At 33.0% G+C, this 22073-nt stretch overlaps 1 protein-coding gene across 7 annotated transcripts in view; it reads right to left on the bottom strand.

The window, feature by feature from the left end:
- LOC107512537 (probable ATP-dependent RNA helicase DDX60) overlaps positions 1-22073 on the bottom strand; it is an 88484-nt gene that overhangs the window by 38628 nt on the left and 27783 nt on the right. For all 7 annotated transcript variants that reach the window (XR_004954894.1, XM_036233615.1, XM_036233617.1 and 4 more), the window contains exons 11-22: positions 20395-20500; positions 19827-19942; positions 18394-18551; positions 15382-15640; positions 14079-14245; positions 13410-13568; positions 9348-9497; positions 6990-7109; positions 5729-5824; positions 3195-3310; positions 2218-2360; positions 2008-2117 (exon numbers count right to left, since the gene is read on the bottom strand). Coding sequence is in view for 6 of the 7 variants with exons in the window: in XM_036233615.1 (XP_036089508.1) it covers positions 2008-2117; positions 2218-2360; positions 3195-3310; positions 5729-5824; positions 6990-7109; positions 9348-9497; positions 13410-13568; positions 14079-14245; positions 15382-15640; positions 18394-18551; positions 19827-19942; positions 20395-20500 (1700 nt within the window). In the remaining variant the exon portion in view is untranslated. The remainder of the gene's footprint in view (positions 1-2007; positions 2118-2217; positions 2361-3194; positions 3311-5728; positions 5825-6989; positions 7110-9347; positions 9498-13409; positions 13569-14078; positions 14246-15381; positions 15641-18393; positions 18552-19826; positions 19943-20394; positions 20501-22073) is intronic.

Raw genomic sequence — 22073 nt, 5'->3', positions numbered from 1 at the left:
AGTTACTCTAGTTCTCTATGCCTCACCTTCCTTTGTAAATTGGGAATATTAATAAGGCATTCATCATTAAAAGAGACAAATTATGTAAAACTCTTAGGATACAAAGTAAGTAAAAACTTAGTCTGGCTATCTTTACTTAACAGACATTTATTAAGCACCTTTTATATACATAGCAGTTTGTTAGGAACTGTAAGGACACATAATTTGTCTCCAAGGGGTTAAATCTATACAATAAAGAAGACACGCATGTGAACATTTTAGTAGAAAGCTGGCCATGATTTCTGTCATTTAAGAAATACAAATACGGTGCTACAGAGAAATTATATCTGGCTAAAAAAGTCACAGGTAGATTCTGAAGAGGTTTCACATTAGAAGAGTCATAGAAGATAACCAGGATCAGGATAACTGACATTTGGCATCTGGGAGGAAATATTCTAGGAACACTATAAATCATGAGGGCATCCAGGTAAGATATGTCAAGTGAATGAATAGAAAGGACTTTGAGGTCAGGTCATAAAAGACCTTGAAAGCCAAGCTTGGAGCTGTGCATTTAGCTATCTGCAAAGGAAAGCCACTGAAGACTTGTCAAAATCAGAATTATCTTTATTAATTATCTAAATTAGCTTTGTGGGTCTAGAGACATTAATTAGACAGAAGGTGGAACTACTTTCTGTGACCCCAAATATTTTAGATAAAGTGTATGTGTCTTAATAACTGTCAGATAATTCAGACAGAAAAAGTTGAGAACCATATATTTTCTGTCATGTGCAGAATATAAAATTGAAAACAACAAACAAACAAGACAAACAGACAAAAACTTATAGACACAGACAATAGTTTAGTAGTTACCAGAGGTGGAAGGGAGGTAGATAAGGGTAAAGGGGGTCAAATGTATGGTGATGGAAAGAGATTTGACTTTGGGTGGTGAACACACAATGCAAAATACAGATGATGTATTGTTGAAGTGTATACTTGAAATCTATATAATTTTATTAACCAAAGTCAACCCAATAAACAATAAAAAAGAAGACTTAATATGACAATAAAATTTAGACTATATTTAACTTTCCAAATCTTGCAAGGATGACAAACTATTGACTAATTATCACATTGAGAGGCAACCAGATTTAGACTGGGCTATTCTTGGGAATAGGATGAGAAATGAAGAAAAATATGCAAGAAAAATTAATAAATCTTCCTCCACTCAGTATCCCAAATGAGGTCTTCTAATACCTCCATTTTATTGCTTCACTATCAAAAAATCAAGTTTTGATTGGTATGTTAATGAAAAGTGTCTTCTTGCTTAAACTAATTCATTGTGACCAGATTATCACAGGTACTTAGTGTTGTTACATATAATTGTAGCTTCACTAAAAGTTAGTTTCAGATCCAAAATCCAATCCAAAATCTAAATATGAACAAAATTCTAGTGACCTAAGTCACACCCTAAAATTAGAATATAGACAACAATCCACATATAAATCGTTGAAGACTCGTTTCTCTTTCTCCTCTCCTTCTCTCTTCTTTCTCTATTATCGCCTGGCATTTTAAAAACAAAATAGTATTTTAAAAAATTATTTATTTAGTATGGAATGGTTCAAGGCCAGTTATCTTTAAGTAGCAGCAAGTGCAATGGTTTGGAATACTTGGCAAGATTAGCATTTTGGTCTCAGTGCCTTTCCTCTATTTTAAGTAGCCAGAACTGTAGACAGATAGACATGGGCTCTCATAAGAAAGAAAATGGGCAAAGATAATGTCCAAGAGTAAATAAAATTAACCAAAAAACTTCGGGTTAAAATTTTCAGTCATTTCTAAGCTTTGTAGATCCAAACACCATGGAGGAACCAATGAAAACTATAGTTATTCTTGTTACTTTGAAAACTAAGGTTAAATACCTATTATACAGTATCTATAATTCCAATAAGTATCAACTAGGCAGCTTTTTAATTGTAATATATGCAAATAATTTATATTACTCAGAACAAATACGGCTGAAATATTACTCACATGATCTGTTGTTAGTGCAGCACATGGGTGAAAATGATCAAAATAAATCTCACCGTGTTTTACTGAACATATATGCTTCTCTAAATCATTGTATCTCTCTCCATGGAGCACTAAAAATGAAGAGCAAGAATTTCCAAATGAATGAACATACAATGACTAGAATAATTTTAAAGTATAGGGTAAAACTCCTTATGAATATATCAAACATACCAAGTCTAACTTTATATGATTGCTTCATTCGCAAGTAGTCTTTGTGAAAATTGGCACGATAGCCATCATTTCTTTTAGAAGCATTATTTTTTTCTATTATACTGTCTGTTTGTTTCCAGTACCATTTTATTGATTGTAGCCACCTTAAAAAATAAATGTACATATTATTTAGTCAGAACATGGAAACATTTCCTGTGACATAAAATATTTTAAATAAAGAAAATGTCATGTGCCTTAAAAATTGTGCTTAAAGGAGCAGGCCCTAGAAAGGGACTACCCGAGATTGACTCCCAACCTCCTCACTACTAGCTGTGTCTCTTGTTAAATCACTTAATCTCTTCAGGCTTCATTTTCTACATTTTAAAATGGAAATAATAGTAGTAGTATTGGAGATGTTTTCTAATAGTAGTAATGGAAATAGTAAATCATAAGGGTTGTTGGGCATTTAAATTAAGTTAATGTATGCAAAGCACTTAGAACAGTACCTGGCACATAGGAGTCTTTGATATAACTATTATTATTAGTGGGCAAAAATCTGGCCCAATGACATCATATGAGGATTTCAACGAATAAGGCTTTGTTATTTTTCTAAATATCTATAAAGTGGGACAATATAAGAAATCTCAAGGCCCTTGGGACAATGTGTCATTATTCTATTTTATTTTTATTTCTTGGTAAAGGACAGAGAAAAAAGAACATAAATCAATCACTCTCGTGAAGTTTTTTTGAGATGAGCGGGAAATTTCCTACTCAGCTGCAGATCTGGCTGGGAGAGTCCTCACTTTTCCTTTATAGAATGTGGCCTTGCTCAGCACCTGTCAGGGGGTGTGAGGGAGACTCTGTTCCTTGAATATCCACAGATAAATTAACAAATTCACTAGAAATGTATAAAACTCTTCAGAATTCATTTATAAAGTACGACGTATGAATGTTCAATACAGATAACCATTCTATCCAAGCTGAAAGCTAATGCCTACTCAGTAAGGTGTTCAGGGTTGCTTATTGTAGCAGAAAGAGCCAGAAAGGGACATCGGATCATGACAAGGAGATGCTCCCAAATTTCTGCTCCAATTTCTCCACCAAGACAATGGACCTATTAAAGACAAAAATTTCTCTCTTGAAGTTATTTTTAAAATAGCACATGAAAATAAGACATGGACACCTAAACTGTCATATATAGTTTCCTGAAACCTTTAATCCACCATGCTAAATACATTAAAAATAACAACAAACTCAGGCAATAGAAAATCTTCACGTTTCCCCTAATTCCCATAACCATTTTCTCAATGATTTCTCTTTATCTTACTTACAAAAATTTCTTTGTAATCTTGCATTTCTCTCCATGCCTACTGCCAACCAAGTCATCATCACATCTCCTCTGCCCTACCACAATATCCTGACTTTTCTCCTAGCTTCCCCTCCTGCTCCATGAATTCTTCATATCATAGCAAAACGATATATCTGAAAGATAAATTAGATTAGGCCATGTCCCTAAATAAATGTATTCAATATCTTGACAATACACATGGAACAAAATATAATCTCCTTAACAGAGTGTGAAATGCCTGTCATAATTTGGCCCCTGCTAACCTCTCTAGCTTCATCTCAGGTCACTCTTTCCCGTCTCGCTCTTGCTTTGTCCCAGACGCACTGGCCTTTTCTTTATTCCTTGAATAAAACTTTCCTATTTAGAGATTTCACATATATTATTCCCTCTGCTCACGATTCTCTTACCCTCCCTTTTCAACCTGTACAGAGTTCGGCTTAACGTCACTCTATTAAAATGACTTTTCTGATGGCTCATTCCAGACAGCTGTCCTCCTACCATCCCCCTTCATTATCACAGTCATGACAGCCTACTCATTCTCTTCACAACATATACTAATGTGGGCTGGCACAGTCATTAGTGTGCTTACTTAATTCCTTTTTTTCAATTACTCTGTGACCTTAGACCTGGGCATTCCCAGCACCGACAGTGCCTAGAACTGCGGAGGTACTCCTTAAATACTTGCAGAATGAATAAGTGAATGTCTTTTGACCAAATAAAGCAAATTGAAAGAGATTCATGGAAGATTCTCAAATGTGATCTTCTTTAAACAATTTACATTATGACACTTGGCGATCAACTGGAAAGGACTTACTATCAGAACCGAATAATTTAAAAATTTTTCACTGCCCTTTTGACTTTGCCCTGGTTGAGAACATAGCATACTGTTGAATATTAACTTTGTGCTTTTTACTAGGTAGCACTTTCCCCTGACCCAACCAGAAAAAAGTATTAGTCTTCAAAACCTTTCAGCTTTACCCTTATATAAAAATGACATATCATTTCAGAGTTTTGAGGTTACAGTGTAACTCAAGGTTCTAGATTGCAAAGACAAAGTTGTTGAATTTATTTTTTGAAAAGGAATATTCAAGACCCTCAAGATGCAATATACAGAGATTATCCAAAAATCAGTATTGAACAAATCAAAAGCACAACCTGTTTGGTAGCTCCAAGTTTACAACAGGAAAAGTTAAGTTAAATATAGACATTATCTTTTCTCCTCAAATTGACAACTCCTTGAAACAAACACACACACACACACACACACACACACACACACACACACATACACATATATATATATACTTTAAAAATGTTTTAAGTTTCTTTTAATAAATGTTCCTAATAATGCTGCTATAAAAATTTTCTAAATATTTTCTATTTGACCCTATAACTCTCCATTGTTTTTTACCTGCTCTCTCTGCCAAGGGAAATCAACCTGTACAGACTACCTCAAAAGGGCTCCAATGCTCTCTGGTTCCACTGTATTTGGCCAAGGGAATAGAATAAGAATGAGGTCTTTAACCTATTGGTTCCCTTCCAATAGGATATGGTTACTTTGAGCCAGCTATGTCCCTCAACTAAAGTAACTGCTCCCCCAAAATGTAGACAAATCAATTAGAATCTCCTTTAAAGTTTCAGTAACCGCTTCTTTACTTTGTCCCTTTAAGCCTAGAGGTAAGCTAAGAGCTCCGAATTACTGCATGAACCTCTATAGTTTCACTCACACTTGCAGAAAACATTCTTCTTGAATTGTATTTTGAGTGTGTCACTTGTTTGCAGTCGGGACCATGACTGATAAAATAACTTACATAAGTTACATAAATAACATCATTAGAGCCTAAAATCCTTTGCTTTAAAGATCAAAGAATGGATTTTGACATCTGTCCAGGAAAACTTATGCCATGGTGGTTATTTCTGCTCCTCTGACACAGCAGCCATCAAATGACAGGTTCCTCTCCCATACAGAGAGCTCTGCAGCATACATTGATATGCCCCGTTAAGTCACAACGGGAAAATGGAACCAAAAGGCTAAGTATGATTCACTGGGAAACCATTCAGAAAAAAGTATCTACCCAATGTGAACCCCATAAAAAGTGGCAAATGTCCTGAGGCATCGAAGTTCTTCATTATAGCATTTGTGAACACTAGGAAATCAACCCAGAGAAATACTACCAAACCTACCTCATCAAATATAACGTATCTGATCTTTTTCACCCATGCTTGGCGATGAGGAGCTAACAGCAGAATTTCAAGGCAGGCAGGCACTGTAATAAGCACCTAAAAATAATAATAGTGTATTAACAGAGTTTTTGCATACTTACTACGTACAGACTTAAGAATATAAAAGATAGATTTATAACTCCTAAATATACCAGCTGATAAATAGGATATAATATTTCTTCTGAGAATGTTTCATTAAAATTGAGATATATTAGTTGGAATCATATGAAATTGTAATTTTACAGGTCAAAATGGTAAAATATCATATTTGAAATTTAAATTCTTATTTATAAGCATTCAAATTAATAAACATAGAAAAAACTCATTGTCGCAGGTTTATGTCTTCAAAATCTGACCCTGAGATACAGTTTAGAATGAAAAATGCTTATGAAGAGTCAACAACTGTGGAAGTAGGGGGAAGCAGAATAGGGCAGAGGTCGAAGCTAAACTTCAAAATAGGCCTGATGAAGACATGGCCAACCCGGTTCAAAATTCTAGAGTAAATATTGGCTATCGGAGGAATTCCACATGAAGTTGGAATAGCCCAGTGTTTATAACCCTGCCTATCTCAGTCACATGGTATAAACAATGGAGCCAGAACTAGGGAAACTAACAGCTGGTATTTGTCTTGATCATACTCCCATATCTTGGCAGCAAATCCTTCCTTGAAACATGATCTGGGAAGCACATCTCCATGTCTACTGTACAATGTTCTATAATCACATTTTTACTTTTTGTTTAGTCTTATTGGCTTCTTTATGAGTTTAATAGGAGGAGAACTGTCTGTGATTTACTTAACATCCCGTTTTCTGCCCATAATATATTTTTTAAATTATCATGAGTATCTGACTCATCAAGAAAAGTAAGAGAATTCTACTTATCAAGAAAAAGTAATTCTGATTAGGATTTGGTGTTTGTTAATATATTTATAACGTTGGTTTCTTCAGATCATTTTACATCAAGTTGTAAACCAAGATGATGCAATGAACTATATAACTGAAATTGGAAATCAAAATATAAGTGTCCTTTTAAAAAGGTGAGCTCTATTTCTCACTCTTTGTAATGTAACAATATCAAATTTTCTCTAAAGCCATTTGATCTTTTGTAAATTCAAGAAAATTATTTCCATAAGGCCTGTGAAGATGTTAAATTGCTAGTGAAAAAGACATATAAGTACTATTATATAATTTGATAACAAATGCATTAACTAAATAGATCCTACCTGACTGTTTAGGGTTTCATGACGATATTCCCTTGTAAAAACACCACACAGAGATCCACCATTTGGAATATTTTTGGTATAACGGCTGTAAACAGTTGCTGCCACCTGATTAACGAGGGCCTGATTGACAACAGAAGACGTTCGTTTGTCACATAATAAAGTACAGTCAAGACCTCAGAGAACAACAGAACTATGAAAATACATCCTGCTACAAGTGCTGAAAGCTTAATATCCCTTCCAATACTCGTCTACTCTAAACGAACTAACATGCTCTGAGATGCTTGACTAAGCATGTGAACCTCATTGATAAACCTCACCCTAAAGCAAAATAGGAAAAAAAAAAATGGCTTCATTAGAAGGAAAAACAAAAAAACAAAAACAGGAAAAGTCGCCCACACTTCAGGGGAACAAAAAAACAAAAACAAAAAACAAAACAAAACAAAAAACTGATATCCAAATTACCAAGGCATAGAGATAACTGTGAGTCTGCTATAGAAGAAAAGTCAAGTAAGGGATAGTTGAGGGAGATTTGTGGTTCTTATGTTTGAGGACTTCCTCCAGACATCTTAAATTTGAATATAACATGAATAGGTAGAGCAATGCTCTGGAACAAGTATGTAGCCTGAAAGTGTGAAAACCTATGAACATCTATTTCACATTTAATGTGGAAAAAAAACTCCACATAAAATTTAAATTTTAAAACATAAGTGTAAAGATACTAGAAAGTGAACATCTTCATATATTTTTATATATTTGAGCACACATGGAAAAGCTAAATGAAAATATTGATAGATCTGACTATACAAAGATATTACCAAAATATTATTAATAATAAGACTACGATATAGTAAAAAGACAAAATGACAAATAAAAGCACATTCATTATAATTTAAAAAGAAAGTAGTATATTAATTGTACAAAGTTCTGATAAATTAATAAAAAGACATTCTCGTCCACATAGAAAAAAAAAAAGACAGGCAAATACATTCACAAGTAGTTTGTGAATAAATATCAATGCCCCAAAATCATATGTAAAGATGCCCAAATCACTACGAGTAATAAAAATTCAAATTTAGATGAGGTAAAAATTTTCACTTATCAATATGACAAAAACTTTTCAAATGATATAGGAACATAGGAAAAAATGAGAGAATGTACATTGTCATATACTGCTAGTGAAAATAAAAATGGACTTAAACTTTTAGAGGTCATTTGGCAATAAGTATTGTGTTGACTTGCCAATTTCACTTCTAGTAAGCTTAATTTTTCTTGATATATTTTCTTGACATATTAATTTCCAACAATGAGCACTTCATGCTTTCATAAGCATGAAAAACAAAAAAAAAGCTACACTGAAGTATGAAGTGCTAATTTTAACTAATCATATCAATCAATCTGATTCTGAAGCTGACTGCAAGTCACTCAACACTATGCATTTTCCTAGAAAATAAAATGGAGTCTGAATTCATACTAATCTGAAGAATTACAGTTATCCCAAATAAATTTGCCTTTCCTAATTGTAATCACATTGAAAACAAAGGGCTGTGAATGAGGATACACAAACTGATATTTCCTGAAAATCAAACTTTCACCTAAATGACAAAAATCCTATCTTGTTTTTAAGTTCAGCATATGGAGTTCTAGATATATGGCTGAACAACCTTGCTTGATAAATAGAGCAGTCACTAAGGCCCAACAGCAGATTAGATACATCCCATAAACTCTGCAGAGTCAATATTAGGTTCTTAAGCAACTCAACATTGCCGAGCGAGGTGTGGGTACTTTTGTCAATTCATAATGTTGAATGACAAGATCATAACACCAGACTTTTCCTCCCAACAGTTCTAAGGAAAGTATTTTGGTCTCTGGAACTAAAGAAAAAATGCAAACTAAAAAGTAAATTAAAACTACTAGAAACTGAACAGATCGGTGGTTGCCAGAGGCAGAGGCTGGAGGAGGAGGTCAAAAGGGACAAATTTCCAGATGTAAGATAAATAAGTTCTGGGGATATAACATACAGCATGGGGACTATAATGAACAATATTGTCTTGAATATTTGAAAGTTGCTAAGAGAGTAGATCTTAAACATTCTCATCACGAGAAAAAAAAAACTGTAACTATTTGAGGTAACGAATGTTAACTAACTTATTGTGGTCATTTCACAGCGTATACATATATCGAGTCATCATGTCTGACACCTTAAATAATAAAATGTTATATGTCAATTATATCTCAGTAGAACTGGAAAGTACATAAATTTTTAAAGAAGTGAAATAGAATCACAACATGACTGCATGCATTATTTTGAAAGAGAAGTTTCAAGAATGAAAGAGAAAATTAAAATCACTTGAGCACTACCTTCGTTGGTGCAACATATACAACCACCCCTTCGTCGCTCTCCTTCAGCACTTTCTCCATGCAGTAGTAGGAAGCATAGGTTTTGCCTGAGGATGTTGGGGCAACGATCACTGCTGATTCATTATTATCCACAACATCGAGGAGCTCTCGCTGCAGGGTTTAGAGCACCATTTGTATCAATAATAAGAACAGCTCGTTACCAAAACGAATATATTAATACACTGTTAATATAACTTTCTGAACCTCAAATGGAATAATTGGAAGTAAAAAGACATAAAGAGACTCAGGAAAATTTAAAGCACTATGATATTCTCTCAGATGAGAGAACTGCTATGTTTTTGGGCAACTGGAGGTGGGTTAGTGTGTGAAAAATGGAAAGAGATTCTGAATAAAATATGTTATTAGAAAGATCTTTTTTCTAATTATTTGTCATTGATTAAGTGCAGATAACTTTCAGAAACTAAGTTCTAAGAAGTAGCCATATTATGTATTTTCACGATGGTAAAAAAGTGGCTGAGAAGAAAAATAATAATTCATTATTTTATTACTTATCTTTTAATTTCTACACAGGATGGGCACCTATTTTGGAGAGCATGCGGGAATTTCATCCCTTCAATCTATGCTTTAATTCATCATGAGGGCTAGTCAATAATCATAAGCCTGTATGATGGGTGCTTTGTGATAAACCCCCCCGGAATCCTAATATGCTATTCTCTAAATGTAAGTCCACTCTGAACCACACCTCAGAGTGAAGTGCATCAAAAGAATGGTAATATCTGCAGCATTAATGAAGAGCACTTACTGCCTTGTGTCCTGCACTGAAGTAAGCACTTGTTCTCCTGCTCCTGTAAAGGAGGCAGGAATTTTTTAAGGTACTATATTATCATCAACATAAGAAAGACAAAGTGATAGATATCAAGCGTGAACAAACATAATATATGAAACTAGAAATCAATTACACCAAGAAAACTGGAATATTCATAAATATAGAAAGATTAAACAATGTGCTACTCAATAACCAATGGGCCAAGAAATAAGTCAAAAGAGAAATAAAAAAATACTGTGAGACAAATGAGAATGGAAATATAACATACCAAATTTATGGGATGATGCAAAAGCGGTTCTAAGAGGGAAGTTCATAGCAATAATGATTCCAACAAAAAAAAAGAACTACTAGAACTAATTAAAAATCAATACACAAAATCAATACATAAAAATCTGTTGCATTTTTAGATACTAAAAATAAACTATCAGAAACAAAATACTGAGAAATAAATTTAACCAAAAGGGGAAAGTCTTGTATACTCAAAACTATAAGACATTAAGAAATTGAAAAAATTATATAAATGTCTTACCACTAAGCTGTACACCTGAAACTAATATAATATTGAATGTCAACTGAAATTGAAAAATAAGAAAACAATAAAGTCTACTTTAAAAAAAAGAAATTGGGGAAGATACAAATGAATAGAAAGATATTTTATACTCATGGATGGAAAGAATTAATATTGTAAAAATGTCCATGTTACCCAAAGCAATCTACAGATTCAATGTAATCCCTATCAAAATTCCAACGGCGCTTTTCACAAAAATTGAATTCACAATTCTAAAACTTGTATGGAAGCACAAAGGACCTTGAACACCCAAAGCAACCTTAAGAAAGAACAAAGCTGGAGGCATCACACTCCCTGATTTCAAACTATATTACAAAGCTATAGTAATGAAAACAGTGTGGTACTGGCATAAAGACAGACATATAGATTAATGGAACAGAACAGAGAGTCTAAGAATAAACGCATGCATTTATGGTCAATTAATTTATGGCAAAGGAACCAAGAATATACACTGAGTAAAAGATAGTTTCTTCAATAATTATTGGGAAAACTAGACAGCCACATGCAAAAGTGTGAAGTTGGACCCCTACTTTACATCATACACAAAAAGTAACTAAAAATGGATTAAAGATTTAAATGTAAGACCTGAAATCATAGAACTCCTAAAAGAAAACATAGTTATTAAGCTCCTGACATAGGTCTTGGCAATGATTTTCTAAATATGAATCCAAAAACAAAGGCAACAAAACAAAAACAAACAAGTTTCATGGGACTCCATGAAACTGAAAAGCTTCTGTGCAGCAAAGAAAGCCATCAATAAAATGAAAGGATAACCTATTGAACAGGAGAAAATATTTGCAAATTATATATCTGAAAAGAGGTTAATATTCAAAATAACAAAGAACTCATACAACTTAACAGCAAAAACCAAACAATCCAATTCAAAATGGGCAAAGGATCTGAATCAACATTTTCCAAAGAAGACATATAGATGACCAACAAGTATATAAAAAGAAATTCAATATTATTAATCAGTGGGGAAATACAAACGAAAACTGCAGTGAGACATTACTTCGTACCTGTTAGAATGACTACTAATCAAAAAGAAGAAATAACAAGTGTTGGCAAGAATATAGAGAAAAAGGAATCTTTGTGCACTATTGGTGGGATTGCACATTTGCGCAGCCACGTGAAAAACTATGTGGATGTTCCAGCAATTCCACTTCTAGGTATTTATCTAAAGAAAACAATAACACTAATTTGAAAAGATAAATGCACCCCATGTTCACTGCAGTATTATTTACACTGGCCAAGATATGAAACAACCTAAGTGTCTGTTAATAATTAAATGGATAAATAGTGGTATATATAATTACACTCTATATAATGTAATATTATTCATCCATAAAAAAATAAAATCTTGCTATTTGCAACTTCATGGATGAACTTTGAGATCATTATGCTTAGTGAAATAAGCCAGTAAGAAGATGATAAATACTGTATGACCTTTCTTATATGCAGAATCTAAAGAAAAAAACAAACCAAAGTTCAGATTGCTAACCAGCCAGAAAGCCAGAGGTCGGGGTGAGGCATGCAACAAATGGGTGAGGCAATACTAAAAATAAATTAATTTAAAATAAATAAATAAAAACCACTGTAAGGAAATATATAAATTTTGAGACCTACAATTACGACTACCATTAGATTATCCTATGTTAGAATGAACTATGTGAGACCAAATTTTCCTGGGTAATTAAAGAGAAATATGTATTACTATCTAGGTTCTGACTGTGAAATTTATGTGTGGGGAAAAAATGCCGATAACCCAGAAACGTGAACCTAGAGTCAATAGTCAAAGCAAACTGCAACAGTTGCGGGTAGGACTAGGCCTTGGGGCTGTCTACAAAATTGGTGCTAAATAAAGAACCTCTCATCTCATTCTTAATTCCTCTGATTCTCCAAAACAAAATCCTCAGGGCAGATCATTAGAGAGAAAGTTTTTCATTTTGGTACTAAGTTTAAAAGAACATCAACATTGAATTATCCTAGAAAGAAAATGCTATATAAAATAAAAGAAAACATATCTGATATTATCTTCCTCAAAACAAAACAAAAAAAGAAAGATAAAGTCAGATTCTGGAAAGGAGTCTATTAGATTGAGTTTATTTAATTGCATTTTTGTGAGTAAACATGTTCAATTTATGAGCAATTTTATACAGTTCAATCTACGCAGAAACACACCATTTTATTCCAAATTTTATATCCATAAATATTAATTTTACATTTATTTATGGAAGAATAGCTACTATGGTCACAGATGAGGCATATAAGTATCTAAACAATTGTCTACATGGTTGAAACTGCCCAAATTTCTCTATGTACACTTACATACTTACATATGAAATCCTATTGACACTGGGAAAACTTGGAGGCTGCTCCCTATGATGTAAATGGATAAGACAGAACTAAAAAAAAAATACATCTAAATTCGTCACCGTACTTCCAAGGAAATGGTCTATTTATGAAAATTGAATGAAATGAAAATTTTACTTCCTTTAAGTTGGAAAAAGATCCACATTTTACATTGCCAATGACAAATAATTTTAAGTAATATGTCAATTTTAAGAAGTTCATAATAAATATAATATGTAGAGCCACAATAATGACAAGCTTCTGAAATCGCATTTAATAATAAAATACAAAAATGTTTGTTTCCTTCAGCCATTACCTGCCATGTGTCAGGAATAAAATCCTGAACTCTGGGATCTGGATCTTTTCTCTCATCTCGAAGCAAATAATGCCCCATGTATTGCAGTTGAAACCGAACTGGCCCAATGCCAACTGAATATATATTCTTTTTCTTCTCCTTTATGTCATCTCCTGCAACCTAAATTATTTTAAAAGTCCATTTTGAAAGCATTTTACTTAGTTTTTATGAAAAAAATCATTTACCAGTCTTTACATTTTGTAATATTTATTAAAGAATTTCTTTATCAAGTAATCATTACTTAATTATGAGTACATTAGCAGACATCAATATTTTCAAATATCCATCATGCGATTTATAGCTATAATCTGATATTTAAAGACAATTCACAATCCCAATATACAGTTTAATTTTTTTTTCATTTGCTAGAATTAAACACAGGATTAGTTTTAAGGGTCTGCAGAGATAATCTGGCATTTAATGTTTTTCCAGACAAGGATTTGTACAAGCCTTCTAATTCAAGATTACTTTTTAAATTTGGGCAGCTGGATTACTAATAATGATTATAAACTCAGAGTAAATATTTTCAGATAAAAAAATCTAGAAGAGGTAATTGAACTTGCAAGGCATTTATGTATACATTTTACGTATAATTACTCTGTTAAAATGGATCTATCCTGAAAACATTACCTCTGTTGGAGATAGAGAATTTGCCAACTCATCAAATCCTAAATACTGAAGACATCTGGCTATGAGCTGCAGATCTGCCTCTTGCAAAAATTCTGGGTATTTTTCCATCAAGGAGTGGATCCTTCTCATCATTTGAACAGCAATACTTAAATCTTTTGTGGTTTTACCTTGGCAAAGAATAAACAATAAAACTGTTATAAAGACCACTGAAAATAATAAATGTTTGATTATCTAAGATTAGTCATCCAAACTATTAATCTGACCTATCTTACTTGACATTAATGGAGATTTTAGAATACAAAGTACTAAATAAAATAAAATTAAAGTGCAACTATACACACTTCATCATCTCAGGTGGATAACTGAGCAGTAGCTGTGTAATGCTGGAGATAAAGAAAAATCTTGTAGTTCATGATAGAAATAAGATCACTAAAGCTACAGTTTGTATAAATTGTGGGGAACCACAGATCTCTTCTCCACCTATTATTTTCGTGCCTTCTCTACAAGTTCAAATGAAAATGTTCAGATGACTTTAAACATCTGGTTAAAAACTTAGCAACGTTTGTTGAGTTCCACTATTGAACATAGATAAGCATTTGGTGTAATCACTGGAGCCTCTCAATTTAATCAGCCTATTACAACTGCCAGATACAGATATCGCTAATTCTTTTTTATTTATTTATAGTCATATATATTTTTTTATTCCCTCTCACTGCTCATCTTTCATCATACTCACAATGTTAGGGCTGTTTTTGATTTTACCTGTCTTCCAATCAATATTATACATTATCTGTTTAACAAATATTACCAAACACTTATCAAATGCCGTAAGTGACTATAAAAGAAATTTAATACAGAATTCTTAGTCTTCCAAGAGGGTAAGCCACTGTTATTTCTAATCTCTCTTAGTAGCAGCCAACTTCAAATCCTGATTCAACGACTAGGTTGGGGAGAAATACATAAGCCAAATCTTAACACTTCTCACTGTAATGGAATCCACAGTGAAAGGCCGACTTTGCTACATACAGCATATTGAAGTTAGAAGAATAAAGTGGGGGGAGGGCAGGGCAGGGAAAGGACCTGGTGACCATATATTGAAAGGATTTGCAACTGGGACCCTTGCTGAGATTTCATTGCTCGTCAATAAAATAGAGGTGAGAATACTTAGAGGAATTTTTTAAGGATAAAATCATATAATGCATCTAAGGCTTCTAACACAAATTACTACTTAATGAGTGACAGCTATCATCATTTCATTTTTTAAATTAATTCTCCAATTCATCAAAATAACAGAATCACATACCTTTTTCTTGGCCTCTGCAATGTTCTTTCCAAGCTTTCAAGCAGGCAGTAAGCCCTACCATTTCCACTTTAACTTTCACTAGGTTACTTTTACACAATTTCAAAAAATCTTCCAGGTTTTTTATTCCAGAGTTTAAATTCTCTTTCAATTCCTCCTCAATAGAAAACGACAAAACATTCCATTTTTTCTCTTCTTTTTGTTCTTCCTTGGCTAATAACCTCTTCTTATTCTCTCTAGTAATTATTTCAGCCTTGGTCTCCTGCCCAAAAAGGAAAGAAATGTACCATGACTCAAGCTGGAAATATTCCAAGATATTTCATGAATGGGATAATATTTTTAAGTGTAGACTGATTATTTTGACCACCATCCCAGTTTTGAATAGGCACAATTTTAATTTTACTTTGAATCTGTTTCTTAAAATTAAAGCCTCTTTTAATTGAAAACTTATCACGATTCATTTTAATGAGTATAAAGACTGTGTGCAGATAATCTTCTAGGTTCCAGGGTGGTCTAGATTATAAATCAAGAAGTAAACATAACAAAAGCAGGCCACTGCTTTTTTTATGTCTCCACGCACTGGTTCCTATTGCTGTCTCTAGAACTGGTTTTCCTCTTCCATTCCTCTGTAGTCACCTCCTTATCCCCTAATGTCCCTTAAGATATTTCTTATATGAAGCCTTTCTTAACTCTCCAAAACTAGATCATGTATTCCTCTATCTAGGTATGTTTCCGATCAACGTAAATGCAATATAGACCTACTTTTACTATACTTTTATCAATATGATGTAATCTGCAAAGACAAATTAGAAATTCGTTGTTTTCACAAGAGAAATCTCACAAAGCTTTCACTATTGTGATTATTTATGAAATTAATATCTAAACTTTGCCTATAAAGTTAATTTTAGTTGTCATCTCTTTCTCAGTATTTTAGTTGTCATCTCTCTCTCAGTATTTAATTCTAACCAATAATATTGAGCTTGTCAATGTTTCAATCTTTCAAAAGTTTTTATGCCAATACCATACTGTCTTGATTACTGTAACTTAGTAAAATAGTTTGAATTCAGAGAATGTGATGCTTCCAACTTTTTTTTTTTTCCCCTCAAAACTGCTTTGACTATTTAGGGTATTTTGTGATTCCATACAAATTTTACGATTGTTTTATCACTGTTTTATAGTATTCATTGTCCAAGTCTTTCACCTCAATTAAATTTAATTTTCGGTATTTTATTCTTTTTGATGCAGTTGTAATGAGATTGTTTTCATAATTTCTTTTTCTGATATAGAAATGCAGCAAATTTTTGTATACTGATTTGTATCTGTAACTTTACTAAATATATTTATTAGTTCTAATAGTTTTGGGGTGGAATCTTTAGGGTTTTCTACATATAAAATCATGTCATCTGTAAATATAGTTTTACTTCTTTCCAATTTGGACCCCTTTTATTTCTTTTTCTTGTCTAATTGTCCTGGCTGGAACCTCCAGTACTATTTTGAATAAAAGTGACAAGAATGGTGGGGCGGGGGGGGCGGGGTTGCAGCAAGAGTGGACATTCTTGTCTTATTCCTGATCTTAGATAAAAAGCTTTCAGGTTTTCATTTTTACCATTATGTAATGAGCTTCTTTCTCTCTTATTATAGTCTTTGACTTAAAGTCTATTTTCTCTGATATAAGTATAGCTATACCTGCTTTTCTTTGGTTTCCATTTGCATGGAATATCTTTCTCCATCCTTTTAATTTTAGTCTGTGTTTGTCCTTAAAGCTGAAGTGAGTCTCTTGTAGGCAGCTTATTTGGGTCTTTTTGTTATTATTCATTTGGCCAGTCTATATCTTTTGATTGGATAATTTAGACCATTTACATTTAAAATAATTATTGGTAGCTATTGACCTTTTTTTTTGGTTAGTTTTATAATTTATTTGTTCTGTTCTCTTTGTCTCTTCCTTTGTGATTTGATAATTGTCTATAATGGTAAGCTTAGATTTCTTTCTTTTTATCTTATGTCTACCTGTTATAGGTTTTAGCGTTGCATTTACTGAGAGGCTTTTGTAGAACATCTTATATTTATTTTCCTTATAACACTGTCCACTTGGAGCAGGCCAGAGGTAGAATACAGAGATGGTGACCTGAGCCTCCCTGCTAAGTAGGGAGGATTGCAGTCTATGCCTAGATGTGTGTTAAATTAGAAGACTGATCCTTAGGGAGCAGCTTTTAAAGTATGCAAATGGGCCTCTTTATGGGAAAGAATGGGAGAGAGGTGTTTTAGTCAGATGCCCTTGGTTGAGCCCTGGAGGACAGATAGGCAATCCAGTATAAGCCTGTTAAAAACTATTTCTTTGTTTGCTATAGTCTTATGGATTTTGTGGAAGCAATCCCTATTGGCACAGAGAGCTAGATTTTTAGGGGCCCATCCCTCAGGTAGAAATCTTAAAAGTTGGGTCCAAACCCTTACCACCTGAGGGTGAAGGTGGGAGTCATGAGTTTCTTCCTGATTATATGCCACTATGTTGGGGGTGGTGTTTACTGCAAGAATATGTTTTAGTCTCTTTCTGTTTTGTTGAAGTTTTTTTCTCATTCACCCAATGTGTAGGAGTCACTCAGGTAGTTTCCAGATTTCCTTCAGAGGAAATTTTAAAAGGAATAACTAAGTTAGCTATTAATTCAGAGTGTCCATGGGACAAGGTAAGCTTAGGAACCTCCTATATTGTCATCTTGGACTGGAACTCCCAAAAAGTTATATTTTTAATGCTACTTCTAAATGTTACATTTCTAAATTCAAGCCTTTAGACATTTAATGTCTTTTTTTTCAAATAAACATATATTTTATTATGTATAGAGCCATATAACCTTTTAAATGCAGATTAGAGTTTCTTAGCAAGTAAATAAAATAATAAGTAATAGACATATTTTTTTAAAAGCAGAGCACAGAAAAAATTACCAAAGAGACTGAACAAATATCAACTTAATAAAAAGACAAAGAAAAGTAAAACACTTTTATAGAATTTATAGAACTTACTTTTGCCTTTTTGCTCTTGGGTTCACTAAAATTCTTTGGCTTGATAGCTTGAGTTACAATGAGTTTGGAAGAGACTGATTCTAATGAATTTCCATAAAATCGTTGAAAAACATAATACTTTTGCGCAGATTTAAGATAATAAGGATTTCTAGATTTTTCTGAAAAAGAAAAGACAATATGGAACACAACTATATTTTTGCAATAGAATTCTCACTATTAACATTGTCCCACCCATACATGTACTTTTTTTTTTAGTTTGGAAAAGTAATTTAGTCTGTTCACTTTTGATAGAGAAGGAATCTTAAGTCAGACTATCTCTTGTCTATAGAAAAATTCCTTACCTTCCTCAGAGAATGGAAGTAACATGTCTACCTCCCAATACAAATGGAAGTAACATGTCTACCTCCCAATACAGATACCAGGATACTATAAAGAATTACAGATTCTGGGCATTATCTCTGTCATGTGCCCTGTGAATAAAGTTAAGAAGAGGAAGGTAGAGGCAAAGTAAAAAAGATATCCATTTAGGATATTCTGGCTTATATCACTCAAAAGAAAATTCCTTACTCCAGACCATAGCCACGGAGTCAAAAGCTTGGCAGCTGAGAAAAACTTGCACTATGGTAAAATCCAGTGCAAAGGAAATACCAACAATTGAGGTATGACTTGCTAACTATAGTTTGTAACTATAATACTCAACTAAAGAAAGTAACTAAGCTAGTTAATTTTTCAATGTTTATCTACATATATCAAATCAAACCATTTTGAAGAATGTTAATAGTTAATCTAAGCAGGCTGTTAAGTACTTCACGAATGCATGCTTACTATGCACACTCCTAGATTCTTCTGAAAGTAAGTTTTGTCAACTTGAAGGAGGGTAGGAGTGAGCACAGGGGTAGACTAGGGTGAGATGAGGACAAGAAGTGAACCAAGGAAAAAAGATCCCTAATTCAATTTCTGTTCATCTACAGAATTAATGTTTTCATGGGCCTCCTTTTTCAGTTCCAACGACCCTGAGCAGGAAGGCAGATAAAATGCTGGCACATATTACACATGGTCACTGGGTGGTGTGAAAGCATTTGCAACTACTTGAAAGACTGTGGCCTCAATATTTTTGACATCAAAGAATACATAGATTTCTTCAACTACAACCATCTTACCGCGTAAGACAGCTTCTTACTTGTGGGGACAAATGCCATATCCGTGAACTTCCTCCTCAGACATCTGCATAGCTATGTATATATATGACTGTCTTTACATGAAATGGAACTTTTTCATCGCCATTGTTACTGATATTCATCCAAATATCCTCTAGACAATTCTTTCTCAAGAAATATAACTTGTGCCACATGATATGCTAATATTCCATTATGAGATAAAAGGCAGGGAGTGAAATTTATTTTAATTTATTTCACCGGAGTCACAGAGCTTACCATCAAATTGGCACTTTGTTCTGTCATGATCATCACTAAGGAGTCTGTGAGAATGCCAATGCACAAGTTCATCAAATTCCTTATGTTTAACCAGTGAAGTTACAATAGGATCATTGCTATGAGATAAAAAGAAATATATGTATATATTATATTACATGCCTTCAAATACAACGTAGCATAGATTACATTTTGTAATGATATTTTTAAAAATCATAGCCCCTTTCCCCTTTCCATGATATGGTAATGGTTGAACCTAGAGTAGTTTATGATGCGTAGAACCTGATCCACTCTATGTTTCTAATAGTCGCACCAACATCAACAAATATTCATTAATTAATTCATTAATTAAAAATATGCAGCTGAAGTGATTTTATTCTAAAATTAAAACCATGTTGATTTTCACCTAGAATTGATCAAAGGACACTGATGAATTTGATATTAAACTCATTATGTGTTACAAATACGTATTACATCTAATATACTCTATCTTGTTACATTTCAAAGAATCTGTAATGAGTAATTTTTTCATTTCACGCAAGTATTTACTGTGACACTTTTGGCCCAATACCTCTTTAGGAAAGGTAAGTCTTTCAAAATGTCTCCAACAAATTCATGAACCACCTCAGATGACACTGGAATAAACCCCAAATTGGGCATCTTTTCCTTGGAGATGTCTGTAAACAGGTAAAACATTAAAACAAGATCAAATGTGAAATTTCCATACAGGAATATTATACAGTATTTTCTAAAACTTTACATTTAAAAACATTTTCATTGACTTATTTATATTTATTAATTCCAGTCCTTCCCACAAAGCTATTTCCCACATTAAAACATTTTGGAACAGAGCAGGGTATAAAGAAATAGACAGCATTTAAATAGGTTGGTGATAGGTAAGTAGATAGATATCATAAATATCACACATATATAAAATATATGATAGTCAGCTAATAAAAGCCTTTATTTAGGATCTTGTTGATAATTCTAGTTAAGTTGCCATTACTTTGCTTGTTATCCTTCAGTGTTCACTGTTTCTGTGTTTACTTCATACCTTCTTACTGCAAGCTCTACAGCTCTCCGCCTGAGCACTTTTCATCTTACAGCCCACGTGAAGCAGTGCTAAGAATCTAATGTCCCAGAGATATCCCTCAGCCAAAGACTGAGATTCCCAGTAAAATTTACCTATAGTTGTCCACAGTGGAAACCCACTCATTAACATGCCTGCATTCATTTTCTTCCTGTTCTAATCTTATCACTCCCTTAATTGATCTTTCTGGGATCAATAAACTATTTCTAGTCAAGAGTCTGTCTGTGGAACTCATCCTGACAGAAGGATAGAGGATATTCTTTCTCTATATCATGAAAAATTATCCTTATATCAATAAACCTTAAATTCCCATTAGCGTCATTTCCCATATTTCTTCTGGGATCATTTGATCATTTTCTTTTTCCTGAAGTTTGTCATATAGAAATATGTTCAGCGATGTGATAATGATGGATAAATCAGTTTTCTATTTCTACATTATTCCTTCACTGTTAAATTATATTTTTAAAATTATATATAATGTCACTCTATTCTGACTGCTATCATTATTATTAAAAATGTCTACCAGTAGACTTTTTATTTCTTGTAGGTAACTCTGGTTCTTTTAAGATATTTATTTTTTATATTCTAAAGTTTTACTCTATTGTGTCCAGCATGTGTAGCTATCTGAGAATGAATACATGCATGTGTTGAAGTTATTCCATTTGGAGTTTATAATACATCCTAGTTGTGCAAATTCTTGTCTTTCATCAATCCAAGCAAATGCCCAACCATTTCTTTAAAATATTGTCCGACTCTCAGTAGCTCAATCTCTCTTTCCGAATCTCCAAATTAGTAAAAGTTTGGGTTCTTCATTCTATCTGTCATACATTTTAACATTCCTTTTATATTTTTCATCTTTATTTCTTTGTTTGTTTGTTTTTTGATTTTTAAATTTTTTTCCAGCTTTATTGAGATATAATTGACACACGATGTGTTCATCACTATTTCGGTAATTCTTTTGATCTATTTCTAGGTCACAAATTTTCTCTTTAGCAATATCCAGTCGGTTTTTAACTCATTTGTAGGCAATGTTTTCATTTCTACAAGTCTGATTATTTTTAAATGTGAATGATGCTTTATAGTATTTTTTTATTTCTCATGTTTCAAATCTCATATTTTATTTCTGTAAGCATTTTTAAACACAGATGTAGTATATTTTA

This window comes from Rousettus aegyptiacus, unplaced genomic scaffold (genome assembly GCF_014176215.1).
Source record: "Rousettus aegyptiacus isolate mRouAeg1 unplaced genomic scaffold, mRouAeg1.p scaffold_m13_p_16, whole genome shotgun sequence".
Taxonomy (NCBI): domain Eukaryota; kingdom Metazoa; phylum Chordata; class Mammalia; order Chiroptera; family Pteropodidae; genus Rousettus; species Rousettus aegyptiacus.
This window is presented reverse-complemented; position numbering and strand designations above follow the sequence as displayed.